At 44.8% G+C, this 14,532-nt stretch overlaps 1 protein-coding gene across 1 annotated transcript in view; it reads left to right on the top strand.

The window, feature by feature from the left end:
- LOC147624640 (GPI transamidase subunit PIG-U) overlaps nucleotides 1-14,532 on the top strand; it is an 80,363-nt gene that overhangs the window by 30,796 nt on the left and 35,035 nt on the right. Inside the window, exon 2 of the mRNA XM_086819657.1 lies at nucleotides 10,344-10,391. Within this exon, the coding sequence (XP_086675783.1) occupies nucleotides 10,344-10,391 (48 nt within the window). The remainder of the gene's footprint in view (nucleotides 1-10,343; nucleotides 10,392-14,532) is intronic.

The raw sequence follows: 14,532 nt of genomic DNA, 5'->3' as shown, positions 1-14,532 counted from the left end.
TCTCAAGAAGGTGTCCCTGTGTCTACGGATCTCAAGCAGGAAGAGGCCCAGGCAATGCTGGTCCTGGAAGTCAATGATCCGACCGAATCCCTCATGAAATAGACAGTGAAACCTCCGGTGGATCTCATAGTATACTGGGTAGCGGCATATGTAATGCTCCTCCGTCTCAACCTCTGTGTGGCATAGTCGGCAGATCCTCTCCTCTTTGGGTGTCCGTACGAGCTTCCCAGCTTTGAAGATGCGCTCAGCTCTACCTATCTCCACTCTGAGGCGGTGGGAAGAAACTCGTATCTGGCCAATCGCAATTTGCATGGCATGGGACATGTGAACACGCAAGTAGCCAGGCTGTTGGATGAATCCATCCTCAGTGAGTGTGAGGAAGTGGTCTCTGTAAAAGTGCATCTTCGTGGGGAGCTCCGGGGGTGTGATCCATGTGCAATGTGTGTAGAGGCTAAGAAGATTTGACCGGATAACCCGGTTGGTATCCTTGTGAGACAGCCGGAAAAAAGGGGAGTCCAAACTGTACTGAAGGGGGGGTAGGCGGTCCATGTAGAGCCCATATACTTAGAGCCAAGTGGAAACTAATGCATACCATACTCCAGAATGCCCCCCAAGTGCTAGCCGTCTTGAGGACTCCAGGGCAAGCCTCGGGTACCTGTGGGGATCCATGTGACTGATGCGATGGAGGTATGTGACTGTCTGGAAGAGTGCCTCCACTACCGTCGGGGTTGCAGCAAACTCTGCCTGGATAATCTGGTGTGGGACTGATGGTTTGTTGCGGATCATACGGGAGAACATCATGACCTGGCGCCTCTCAACTTGCTGGCAATCCTCATCGGATAAATCTGCCCCCAGAAAGCTGCTCCATACATCAAGGTTGGTGTGACGAGGGTGTCAAAAAGCCAGCCCTTCGTCCTAGGCTCCTGGAAATGTGCCTGGAAGCAGTGCCACTCAAGTAAGCTCAAGGCTGCATATCCCCGCATCACTCTGGCATGTGCTGCGGGAAGCATGGTAAAGCGTGGGCCACTAAAAGTGACACCAAGGTAGACATAGGATGAGACAATCTCCACAGGATCCCCTCTATATGTGAAGCTAAATCTGGATGTGATGGGGCGAGAGGTATTGAAGATCATTACCTTGGTTTTACCAAGGTTAACAGAGAGGTATTGAAGATCATTACCTTGGTTTTACCAAGGTTAACAGAGAGGTCCCGCTGAGTGCAAAAGTCATGTAAGGCATCCAACTGTCTCTGAAGCCCTTCGGCTGAGTCTGAGAGGAGGACGATGTCATCTGCATAAAGTAGTATGGGGATCAATATGCCTACCAGTGTGGGACCAGCCCCGCCTAATCCATCAATGAAGCTTGAGATCTCATCAATGTAGAGGCCGAAAAGAGTGGGTGATAGAGGGCAGCCCTGTTTCACCCCAATAGTGCTGGAAATCTCATGGATGTACCTCTTGGGGCTCTCACTCGTCCGGTGACAGACTCATAGAGGGCGATGATGCTCCAAACCATGTCAGATGGGATTTCGATCTCTTGTAGATGGTGTAAGAGGCGGGCTCGGGGTACAGTATCAAAAGCTTTGCGGAAATCCACAAAGTTGCAGTAAATCCTCTGGTGTCGTGCTCTACCCTCCTTGATGATGGCACAGAGGGTGAAGATGTGGTCAAGGGTAGAGTAGCTCCTCCGAAAGCCAGCCTGTCCTGAGGCTCTGCATCCCTGGTTCTCTGCAAAAATGAACTGAGCTCCGCCTCTAGCACTGATCCATAGAGTTTGGCCAATGTGTGGCCAATCACGATCGTCCTGTAGTTATTAGGATCAAGTGGATCTCCGGCTTTGAGGATAGGGGTGATGGTGTTGGTGGACCAAGAGGGTGGAAATCCTTCACAAAGGGCTCTATTGAACATGTAGGCTAGTAGGGGCGCTAGGGTATCATGGGCATGCGAGATGTACTCGGCAGTGAGTCCCTCATGATCTTGGGCTCGCCCATTGCGTAGTCTATGAATGGCCTTGAGGACCATGCCCCATTGTGAAGAAGGTGGAGGTAGTGGGGCGGGGGTTTGGTGGTGGGGGTAGGGGTGGCTGAAGGGGGATATGATAAGAGGGAGTGTGCATAGGAGTGCCATGTGTCTAGGCAGGTGATAGGTGCGGGAGGGCGATGTTCTCGGAGTTTCCTCCATGCCTCTTTGCAGTTTGGCCCTAAGAAAAGTCGGTATAACTCATCCTCTTTCCAAGCATAGAACTCCCATTTCTTGCGTCGGGTGAGCCGTTGAGAAATCCATTGTGCTTGGCGCTTCGTGATTTGCCCAATCCATACTTCATGCTTAAGACGGGAGCGTGTGGCCCGACATTCGTCATCATGCCAACAGTTCTGGGGCATGGAACCGCAAGGTGGCTTGGCGGTAGACCTTTGTGTGCAGATGAAAGAAGCTATGGCGGATGTGTGGAGTATGGTAGTGAGTTGTGTTGTGAGGGTGGATAGGGGGACAGTAGGTTCCACATCCTGGAGTTGGCGGTAGATGTGGTTGGAGTAAACAAGGTCAAGCTCGTGAGCAAAGAGGACCTGAGTGTAATGTGAGATGGGGGGGGGGTGGTGGAGGGACGGGTGGTGTGCAGGTAAGAGTGAAAGAGAGGTAGGCATGGTCAGCTTCAAAAGGGGGTGGCGGAATGGAGAAGTCGGGGGAGAAGAGGACACAGTATTGGGTCCCGAATACCCTCTGTAGGGCCCCCACCACGAATGGTGTATTTGCTTTTATTAGAATGATGCAAAACTGAAATAAAAGACTGAACCTGAACCTTCTTGGCTGAGGAGAATCCTCTGCCCTTGACCTTCAATCCTTCACCGCTTTGCGTTAGCTTATCCTTGGCTGTCCTGGCCCTTTGATTGGCTTCAGCACTTGGTGAAATCTGAGATGAATGACCTGATTTATGCAATGGGTATTTATACCCATCTTTTATGCTGGTTGGCTAGTCAGTGCCTCACGACTGCATCCAATAGCATTAAATGCTAGAAATATCATGTCTGTTCATACTGGGGCTGTCTGGCCATTTGCGCAGGCTGCTGGACAGCCTGCTGGGCTCTGGCCGCCTGCAGTCCAGGCTGCCCAATGGGCTAGTCAACACTTTGGGCTGGCTGGCTGGCTGGCCAAGCCCTCTTGGGCTGGCCGGCAGCCTGCCCAGCCCCTCCTGGGCTGATGGGCAAGGGCCATGGGCCCCTTGGGGTGGCCTAAGGCCTACCCCCTGCCCAACCATGGGGTATAATCCCCTTTGTGGGGTAGCACTAATGGATGCCCCCTTCTACCTGCAAATCCTACGTGTCTAAACAGCGGTTTGGCATCCAGTGTCATACCAGATACAAGGAACCACTGACATCATTGTAGAGGGAGACTCATAGCGCGGACTGGCACTATTTCATGTGTAGGACAATGCACACCTGACCTCGGACGATTGGAATGGAACCCTGGTTGACTCGTCCCAGACTGGGCTCACGTGGAACTAGTTTTCTATCCTAGGTCCTGCACCTTTTGTACAGATATGTCTATGTGGCATCCAAGTGGGGGATGCACGTGACACCTAGGGTCGACGTGCCCAACACACTAGAGTGTGTTCACAGAGGGAAAAAACCCCTGCTAGCACAGGGTAAAAAGTGCCCATGTATAAGATTGTTCACACCAAGACTTCCCGGAGGCAGCTTTGCGGAAAGCTTGGTAAACCTATCTGCCGCCACATTGGCCTGTGTAGGCACGTAAGTCAAGGCTCTCTCTCTTGCATGGAGCCTTTCCTTGACATAATGATAATGCACCTCAATGTGCTGTGTCCGCGCACGAAGAATCGGATTCCGCGCGATTGCTAATGCACTCTGACTGTCAGTGAAAACGGTGGTAGAAGACGACTGTCTAATACCAAGGTCTGCCAATAGATGGCGGAGCCATACACACTCCACAGTAGTTGTGAATGCTGCCCTGTACTCAGCCTTACAACTAGAAGTGGCCATTGTCGGTTGCTTCTTGTTGGGCCATGAAATACATGAACTTCCAAGAAGGAAACAATTACCACTGGTTGACATCCTAGTGTCATAACATCTTGCCCAGTCACTGTTAGTGTAGGCAGTTAAGCATAAAGAAGACACATTGCTATAAAACAATGCAAAGTCTTGAGTGCCTTGAAGGTAACAAAGGACACGCTCACTGCTCCGCGGTGTATCTGGTATCTGTAGTATTGGGGTGTCCATGATTGCGTCTTCATCAGCTTTTCTTCTTCAGACATCTGTACACTATGAGTTGCAGAGGGGGTGATAAAATATATGCATCCCATGTTTTGTGTGGGAATTGGTCTTATATTAGGGTTGGCACTTTATTAAAGGCTTCCCTATATAAAGGCTCCTTGTCCCTCTTGTTGTATCCATTCATTATTGTTTTCACCTATCTCTTGGTAAGTATAAGCCTTGTGTAAACCTTTTGCTATAATCAAGTTGATCGTTGTTTGACATCTCTCCATCTCTCCCTCACTCTTGTGTTTTGACTCTGCATTGTGCACTCTAACAGGGGCAGGGGGTGGGGGGGGGAGCTATTCCGGCTTCTATGTGGTGTCAAATGTGCACATTTCTCTTTTACAGTTTTGTGGAATTAATTGGTATATGTTTAAGGATCTAACCAATTTAAGTGTTTAATTGCATTAACGGTCAAGTGTTTTGCAAAACCCCTTTGTGTCCCAACACGGAGTTGAGTTACACAAATACACACACACACACGAGTAGACAAGGACACGAGAGAGATCTTCTCCACAACCATAAGATAAAGATAAGAGTACGTACAATAAGGGAAAATACTTTCCTACTATAACATATAAGGTTGGTCCATAGTGTGAACCCGACTACATGAGCTGGCACTAAAACTATGCCATAACTCTTGTACACCAAAGTGGTTGTCACATAGCGTGTAAACCATTGGTGGCATGTCATTCATAATCTATTGCCCACCCTAGCTATCCAATCGTTGTAGACCTTCCACCCTCTAGCAATGTGAAATAGGAGGACTACAGATGCAAAAATCATCAATGTATACCCTAATGGACTTTCCAAAGAATGGCTGAAAGACGTAAGTCATATAGCTCTGAAAAGTTGAAGGAGCATTTGTCAATCCAAAAGGCATCACACGATACGCAAAACATCCCCATGGGTTATTAAAATAGTCTTTTTCTAATCTCCTTTTGCAATCTGTATCTTGAAATAACCTAAATAATCATCACATACTGTATAACGCTTATGACCAGCCACTTCATTAAGAATCTCATCTTGAAAGGGTAGGGGAAAATGATCTCGCTTTGTTACCGCATTGAGTGGTTTATAATCCACACATACCCGCCATTTACCGTTCTTCTTAGGAGTAACTACATAGGAGAAACCCACTTAGAATTCTCGATAGGGTAAATAAATCTAGCTTTGTACCTTTTTAAGTAAAGCATCATGCTGTACTATTCCCAATCGTTGCAATTTTTGAGCTACCGGTTTGGCATCTTCTTTCAACCTAGTGTGGTGTTCTATGGTATCTTCTCCTCTAATCTGTGTAAAATCAGAAATAAACAAGTTAGGATACGTGTTTAGCATGTCCAAAAATTCCTTCCGCTTTCTAGGCTCCAAGTCATCTGTGCTAACATAACTTCCAACTTATTTTGATCTGTCTTCATCTCTTCTTGATCCTTAGCCACAGTTCCCTTGCTCCCTTGTGAATAAAGTGTTCCAAAGATGAATCCTCAGTGGCACTAGAGGACTCAAATTCTTCCTCTGAATATGAATACTCCTCATCGGTCTCCACAGCATCCGAATCCTTATACTGGATACCTTTCTGTTTCTTTTCTTTCATGTCGTAAACCAGTGCTTGCTTTCCATCGAGTTGCATCACCAGTTGCCCTTTATTCCATTTTTGAGTAGCTTTGACAGTAGTCAACCATGGATGACTCAAAATCAAGGGATTGCTATCTCACTTGGTTGCCATAACATAGAAGTCAATGGCAATAGAAACCCCAAAGACACTTACCTTTAAATTCTTGATGACTCCAATGCAATTAACCTTGCTATTATTTGCCATTTTCACCTTGATTGGAGAAACCTCATGTATCTTTAGTCCCAATTGATGTATTAAAGGTTCCATCTACTAAGATCTTGGAAACCGTTTCTCCTTTAATCACACAATCCAAAGTGGGATCGACATCTTCTTGGACCTCCAACGGTGCTATGAGAACAATAGGAGCTGGCTGCACACTCCTCTTTCTAGTGATTTTGATGCTCATACTTTTGTTTACTTCCCTTCTTACCTGTGGACACAAAGCAAAAAACTGAGGCCAATTAATGTTAGGTCCGTGCATCCTCATATCTTCTCTCAAGTTGTATGGTTCCACTCCATGGTCAAGAGTAAAATCTAACAACCCAATTCTTCTTTTCCTTCTTCTCTTCTTACTCCCTTCCACAATATCTTCCCTTATCTTGTTCTTTTGTGCCACATCAGATGATTCCTTATTTTCTGATTGCTTATGAGCTTGTGTTCTTTTTTCAGCAAAACATTCCCCTGTCTCCTCTTGTTCTATTTTCTGTTACTTTTTATCTCTTTCTTCCAACTCAACTACATGCACCCCCCTACCTGGTAAAGGTGGAATAGGTGCAACCATCTCCGTTGATTCTCTAGGTGGAGGACTACTCCCCTATCTTGATTCCCTCCTTAAACAGGTGGATTTCCCGGCATATTAGTTCTTTGAGGCACTAGAACAGGAGAGACGGGAAAAGCCTCACTTGGATTTCCCCTAGGATGTGGACAGTTATACATACCATGTTCACGTTCATTACAATTACAGCAAACCAACAGAATGAGGCCAATTCGTCCAGGCTGTGCTAAACTTTTCTTCATAATCTTCATATTCCTCCAGGTTCTCTTGATGTAAAGACTGGCAACAAGATGTAAAGACTAGATTTGTTGCCAGAGAACTTCAGTAGTTTGAGCCTTGATATATTTTGCTTGAAACGCTGCCTCCAATTCTGCAAAATTCTCACGAATTCCTGGATAAAGAGATAATAGTCAAGTACGAGCACTCTTTCGCAACACCATTGTGAAGCACAGCTTTTCTGCCAGTGTTTCTTTCCCAAAGATGAAAAAATACATCTTCATGTTTTCTAGAAAATCCTCAGCATCTTCATTAGCTCCACCATAAAGTAGTGGGTATCCATGAAAGGTAGCCATTTCATGGGCTTGTTGCGTAGCCATATCAGCTTCTTGTAAACTGAAGTCGTCGATGGAAAACTCCTCAGTGGGGGCACCAAAAAGAAGGCAATAAAGGAGAATAAACTTCTATAGCGTCCTCTATTCTCTCATTGGAAGATAACACTTTGTCAAACACACATGCATACTCTCAAGACAAAAGAAAAACCGGACATCCCCTTAGTTGCAAGAAAACCAAAGAGAGAGGAAACATCTAGAGGAGAGGAAGAAGAAGAAAGTTGATGTTGATGAGCAAAGAATCCCAAGAGAAGCTCTTAATGTGGTGTATTTTACGCGCACACATCTTGTGTAACCCACACTCTTAGATTTCTTGAAGAGAAACAAACTCGCCCAATGTGAAACACTCTCTTTCTCTTGATAAAAAACTTTGATTTGAGTAGAATGGATATGATAAAATGACAATGAATACAGCTTCTATAACAAAGGGGATACAAAATTATTCTTTGAAGTAAGAAAACTAGGAGGAATCCTCCACTTCTTCACCATTATCAACCATGCAACATGTACAAAGAAGAACTTTCACCATTCGTGACGAACAATTGCAACATGACACCCGCAGTGGCTGTGAGGATTCGGCTAGTACGGTAATCTCGTCCTTATCAGGTAGAGGTTTTCTTGAGTGAAAAGAACTTGAACTCTTGCTAATGCACCCACAAAGGTCGTGACAAAGTTGGGCTCCCCTCTTACAGGCGATGTTGTGCTCTACCTTGATCCCTTCCATTGTCACACACATGCTTGCTTATATAGGTTTTCAAGAGCTCTTCCCTTCTCTTTTTCTGCTGTAAAAGACTTGTGCTGCGCTGAGTTTGTAGAAAATGGCGTCCTTTTATCACAAAAAAAAAGCTTCTTTTTTTGAGCAAAAAATTCTCTTTTCAAATCTGGCCTCTTCTTCATCTTTTTTCCTGAAAACTGGGGTGTGGTGCGGCGCTGGATACATGCACAGTCGACGGCAGCGCATAATCATCGAGGAGAACCACGACCAACATGCAGCTCACAACAGCTGAGGCACCGGAAAAAGGCGCCATTTCACATAGGTGAAGGATCGAAGACGCCCAAGCACCGGGCGCACAAGCACCACAAGTCACAAGCCAAGGCAACCACAAGCCAAGGCCACCACGCCCCCTCTAAGTGATATGAGAGAGGGGAGCGTTTATAGCCTACAAAGGCTCTCCTTTCAGCGAAAAGAAGGGCACGTGGGATAGAAAAAGGGGCCTTCATGCTCACGGCTTCAACAAAAAAAGAAAAAAAAAACCCTATCCCCTCCAAACCTTTGCCCAAAAAAGAAAAATTACAAGGCTTATTCTAGGGTATTAAAATGCCAAGACTATGTGAACATATACATTATTTATTTGCCAAACGAAATGACTAAACCTCACTAACATTTCCAAGGGGCATTCTTCTCTTCCCCCGCGAGGTCCAAAGAAAGAGGAAAAAAATCCCGATAAATGTGTGTGAACACCCTCTTATCTAGATAAGATAAGTGTGTGCTATGTGTCATGTCCCCATATGTGTATGTGATTTATGTGACGCAAAAGATAAGGTTTGCAACCTATTAAAAACAGCATGTACTTGGTGTTCTTCACATCAATCTAATCCCATCATTTGAATCGTGCAAATAACTGTTTCACGTGTACTTTCATCTCTCTCTCTCTCTCTCCCTCCCCATCTCTCCCTCCCCATCATGGTTGCCTTAGCCTTTCAGCCACCATAGCCTGGTTACTGTGCAACCCTAGCAAGAGTTCTTACCTTCAATTAATTATTGATTATCACCCCAAAGATTAGTTTGAAAGGTCTTAACCCTTGCAAGAGGTTACGTGAACAGACATCCATATATGGAATTTCACAGCTCCACACACAAGGCATGACTCTTCGCATGTTTCTTGAATGTAACCATTTAGCCTCTATGTAAGAGAGCCTTAATATCAATCCAACAGATCTAACTTTCCACTATTCACTTGTTTGATGTCAATATCAAGTCTTAATCATGTGTCATTTTAATTATTAAAGGGAGAAATCCTTAGTTGCTCCAATAGTTCTTTCAACATTCTCGATTACTTTTCTAGCAAAGGGTCTCATTTTGACTTGGAGAGAATGTTACAATTGTGACTTAGGTCTCTTTACACTTAATTACTACCTTAAAGGACACTTGTGAAAGGTTTCAACCCTTGCAATGTGTTATGTGACCAGACATCCATTCATGGGAGTTCATTCTTACACACACGGCATGACTCCTCACGTGCTTTCTCAGTGTAACCATTCGGCCTCTATTTAAGAGAGCCTTAATTTCAATTCAACACATTTGGCTATCCATCCTACACGTTTGATTTCAGTATTAAGTTTTAATTTTGTGTCATTTTCATAATTTAAAGGGAGAAATCCTCACACTTGGAGTCAATAATACAGCAACAGCAATAATAACAGTCATAAGCGAGCCCAATAATTATAAGATTAGGCACATAATGGTAAGGGAAACTTAACATTTGTTAAATGATTCAAACAAAATACATTAAAAAAATCTCCTTAATTTATCATTTGATTTATGCTAAACTTAAGCTGAATGGGGAATCTCAGCTTCTCTTTAATGGTTCTAAATGTTCTTACTTGTGGAGGAAGATTTTTTGGTCTGAGCATGGATGATTTTTTGGTCATGAGAAGTAGACTCTGAATCTTACTTTTGCATTTGTTTTCAGTAAATTTAAAAAAGAGACTACTTGATTATGGATTATGCATATGTTCACGTTCTATGATTTTTTTATATAAGTGAAAGCGTGCTGATGATTGCTCTCTTTTTGTCACGTGCACAGCCATGGACATAGCTAGTCTCCTAGTTAATCCCTGATTAGGCAGCAGTCTACAATACAGAGGCTCCAGCAGGTACAGTAGAAGTCCCCAACAGGCAGCCCCAGTCGGCCGTGCCTGTTAGGGACTTCTACTGTACCTGCTCGATCCTCTGTATTGTAGACTGCTGCATAATCAGGGATTAACTAAGGACTAGCCATGCCCACGGCTATGCACGTCACTTTTGCTTAGAGATTTACATGCAAAATAGTGATAGCAGAGCTTTGTCTTGTGCAGTAGCCGAAGGTTATTGGTTGAAGCAGATTGGAAGCTCTCCTTATGCAGGTACAAATTTTAAATACTGCACTAACATTCTACAAAAAGAGGTGCATGCCTATGGCATTAGAAGGGACCACTTTTAATTAAATGCGTAGCATACTAGTCATTACTGCTACCCTCAGGTCTGCTCACCATGATTATCCTTGTCTGAGAGTCCAGGGACATAGCTCTATCAACCTTTGTATTCCACGGACCTCACTTTATCCCAAGGAGATGCACTTGTGGCTTGTTCGGTCGAATGTGGTTCTTTGGACATCTAACCACATGCATATGTCATTTGCATCCAAATTTTATTGAATGTGATGCTCAAGGTTTCTTACGAAAGTAGGCTTGTTATGGGGGTCATGCCCTTCAGTCACTTTGATGTGCTCTCATCTGTCGATGTGGATTGCTGTCTTTACTGCTTTGGCCCAAATGAAAAGAGAAGCCCTTTCTTGCCCTATGTCTTCATTTTTTTTTGTATGTTTGAGCTGTAACGGAATTGTGGCTGCGAGCTTGGCTTTGGCAAGAATTTAAGCAAGCTTTGTATGTCTTAACACTACATGTAACAGTGGCAAATTAGACACCATCTCATTGCAATTCGTTTTCAGAAAAGTGATGACACTCAGGTGCTGGAACTTTTCGTGCTGAAGCTTGCTCACCTCCGAGATTGGCTTAAGCAGTAATGGCAGAAGGCTTGTACAAGTTGCTGGGACGATGTCTATGTGACCGCATTGTCATGATTGTTGAGGATGGCAACTTCGAGTCACATGGGTCTCCTCTGTGCAGAGTGACTCCCATGATTGTTGAGGATGACAGTCTCCAATCACATGGGTCTTCTCTCTCGGGACTGCTGGCATAGCTGTTTATGCATGGGGCAATTAATGCAGAGCATCCTGGGTTCAAGTCCCATCCCCGCACTTCAGTGCTGTCATATGGATGTTTTATGGTCTGCTGGCTTGGCTATGACGTTAAAACTATTCCTCCTCCTCCTCCTCCATGTGTATTTTTATCCATTTGTCAATTCCCTTTTTGGGCTTTGTGGGTCTTTGTCAAAAGGCTGTAGTCCTTAATGAATTTAACAAAGTTGCCTGGTGCATATTGAAGTGTTGCACAGTACCACCTCTCTCTCTCCATACATGCCTTCACTGTTCCCACCCGCCCCCTTGGAGCTGACCATGCCTATCTCTCCTTCATCCTCTGGTTTTCCCAACCATCCTCACCACCACCACCCATCTCTCACTACACCCCTACTCATAGTAACATAAAAACCTGTTTTGCCCTCTCGAAACGGCATGAAACGTTTCGAAACAAAACGAAACCTGCCCATCGAAACGGTGTTTCGCCCAAATGTAAAGTGAGGTAAAAAAAAACGGGCGGAAGGTTTTTTTTTGCAAATGCAAATTTTGCCATCGTTTCCATCCTTGTTTGCTACCCATTTGCCACTTCATGCATCCGACGCTTCTTCTCGGCCGCAACCTATTGCTGCGCCTCTTCTCCTCCTCCACGCCTCCTCTTCCTCTTCCCTTTTCCTCTTTCTCTCTTCTCCTCCACGCCTCCTCTTCCTCTTCCCTTTTCCTCTTTCTCTCTTCTCCTCCACGGTCCAGCCCTCCTCTTCCCTCCTCCTCTCTCTCTCTCCTTTTCTTGTCTTCCAACTTTCTCTCCTTTTCTTCTCACCTGCTTCCCTTTTCTTCTCACCTCTCTCTTCCCTTCCAACTTGTTTCTTTCCTCCTCTCTTTCTTTCCTTTTCTCGCCCAAATTTTGAAAATACCAAAAAACCTACTCCCAAAATCATAATTTTCATACCCACTAGTCCCAAAAAATGCATCTTCATCTTTCTGTTGGCTATGTTATAAATTTGGTATGTGTATATAAGAAGTGTCATTTCGAAACCTGTGTGTTCCGTCCAAAACAGATGAAACGAAACCTTCGAAACGACAAAACATTTCATGTCACTATGCCCCTACTAGAGCTTCATCACCATAGAGATTCATTGATTAGGGAGTCGAGACCCCGTGGGAGACATCCACCCAGCGCCGCCAGGCAACCATCACTGAGTTCTTTTCTGACCACAAGAGGACGCCACACCAGCCATGGATGACATAACCACAGCTTAATCGAGCCACACATTCTCGAGTGCCCGACCTCGTGCCAGGCCCCACTCTGGTGTGACTCTAGATCGGACCACGGCACTACAATGAGCCCGATGTCCTAGACTTCGTGGACCTTGCCAGCAACACAGACATCAGCCCCAACTTAAGGAGATCTTGGAGAGGCATTGAGCCACCTTCCCACGCCCACTGGATTTGCAGAGCCTTCTATAAGCTACCACTCATAGCTCTAGTCTTTGTTTTCTTTTGTACCATGATGAGATTACACGGAGACTATTGTATCACTTTTGGTCTCATAGACCCATTGGGTCTTTTGAAGACATTTAATATAACTTTCTTTCTTTCTTTCTTTCTCTCTCTCTCAACCCTTAACTTACATACATCATGTCTATACACTACAAAGATTGGCTCTTGAGGATGGCACTTGACATAGAGAAGGGAAGAGCAAGTCTTACTTCTATCACTTGCATAACCAGATGGTTGGCCTCGCATGGCCTTCAGCAGATGGAAGATCTACCCCTCTTTATTACAATCTAGATTTCCCCTTTCTCGATCCTACTAGACAGGAGAGCAATGCATCATTGGGCTAAACTTGAACCGACTCCCTATGCATCGGGCATAGTTGACTTTGTCAGAGCTTCCTATGAAGCTTCAATTCTGAAGAGCATTTCTTGAGGGTTACAAAAGATGGTTTCGTTCCCAAACTTGGATATCACTACAGACACACGTCTCATGCCACGAGGATTGCCATTGATTAGCACAAAGTATCTTCCCACTAGCAGGAAGAGCTGATGGCATCCCTGGAGAGGAGAGGGTTTGCAAGATGTGCATTCTCGTGGAGATAAAGACAGAGGAGCACTACTTGTTCAGATGTCCATCTTCTTCAATAGATCTCCGTTGTTATAGAGAGGCTTTGATGTGGTTCCACCCAAGAGGGCGAGTCCAGTAGGATACTACTCAGACCTCTATCTCAGACTTCTTAGCCCCACTCCAGTCGATCATATGACGTTGGAGGTAACAAGTAGACTATATGATCCTTCAAGGAAATCACCTAAATCATAGGTTAAACACAAGATTAGTACAAACAACATAAAAGGGTGTAGGCAAGCCCACCACCCAATTACGGTTTGCGTCCGCAGACCTCCCTTGAGCTAGGAGCTAAAGGTCACTCCTATAGATCTACGCCAAATCAGCCTTGGCGTTCCATACCACTAGAGCTTGCCCTTACAGACCCTTGGCAAGACTATCTGCGATCTACCATGTCCATGACAAGAGTATGTCTACTCTAGTCTAATTATAGTCCAACTGTTAATCACAATGCTTCACATATATATAGCCACCCATGTTCGCTTGCTTTTCCTAATCTTAGGGCCTCCTAAGCTTGCCAAATTAGTCCCTAATCTTGAGGATTAGTATTAGGTATGTAACATACTTCCCCTCCGACATTTACTGCTAAATGAAGTTAGGGAGCTGATGTTACAACTAGCCACTTTCTCTTGATTTGAGACATCCCCCGCTCTATCTTTCTACTTAATTTTGCAATCAGGGATCGACATATTTCTAAGATGGCTCTCCCTGAAGTCAATCAAGAGCTTCGGTTCATGTGGAATAGAGGACAAGTCTTGAACCTCAACAAGTTCCTGAGGAGTAACAGTATTATCCTCGGTCCCTAGTTTCTCCTTAGTCTACTCACATGGAAAATTGGATAAAATGGCACATTAGGAGATAATCTAGCTTATAGGCCACAAAGCATATCCCCCAAACCTTGATTCACCCTCCTTGTTGCCCATCTGATTGAGGATGATTAGAGGAACTCAAACACAGTGTAGTCTCCAGTTCGTGGAAAACTAGTTGATAGAAGTGTCCATAAAACTTGGAGTCTCTATCACTCACTTTGTCACAAGGTAGACCATACAATCTAAGAAGATGCTCAACAATTGTTGTCTCCATTCAATTGCTTCCACAGTTGTCGTTGTGGGTAGAAATCTTGCGATCTTCAGCAGCTTGTCTACCACCTCTCGAATAGCATCATGCCCTTTGCTACGTGGCAATCCGAC

The sequence above is a fragment of the Cibotium barometz genome, chromosome 25, assembly GCF_041138505.1.
Source record: "Cibotium barometz isolate CiBa-2024 chromosome 25, ASM4113850v1, whole genome shotgun sequence".
NCBI classification, from domain to species: domain Eukaryota; kingdom Viridiplantae; phylum Streptophyta; class Polypodiopsida; order Cyatheales; family Cibotiaceae; genus Cibotium; species Cibotium barometz.
The sequence above is the reverse complement of the archived record's forward strand: the minus strand, read 5'-3'. Positions and strand labels throughout refer to the sequence as shown.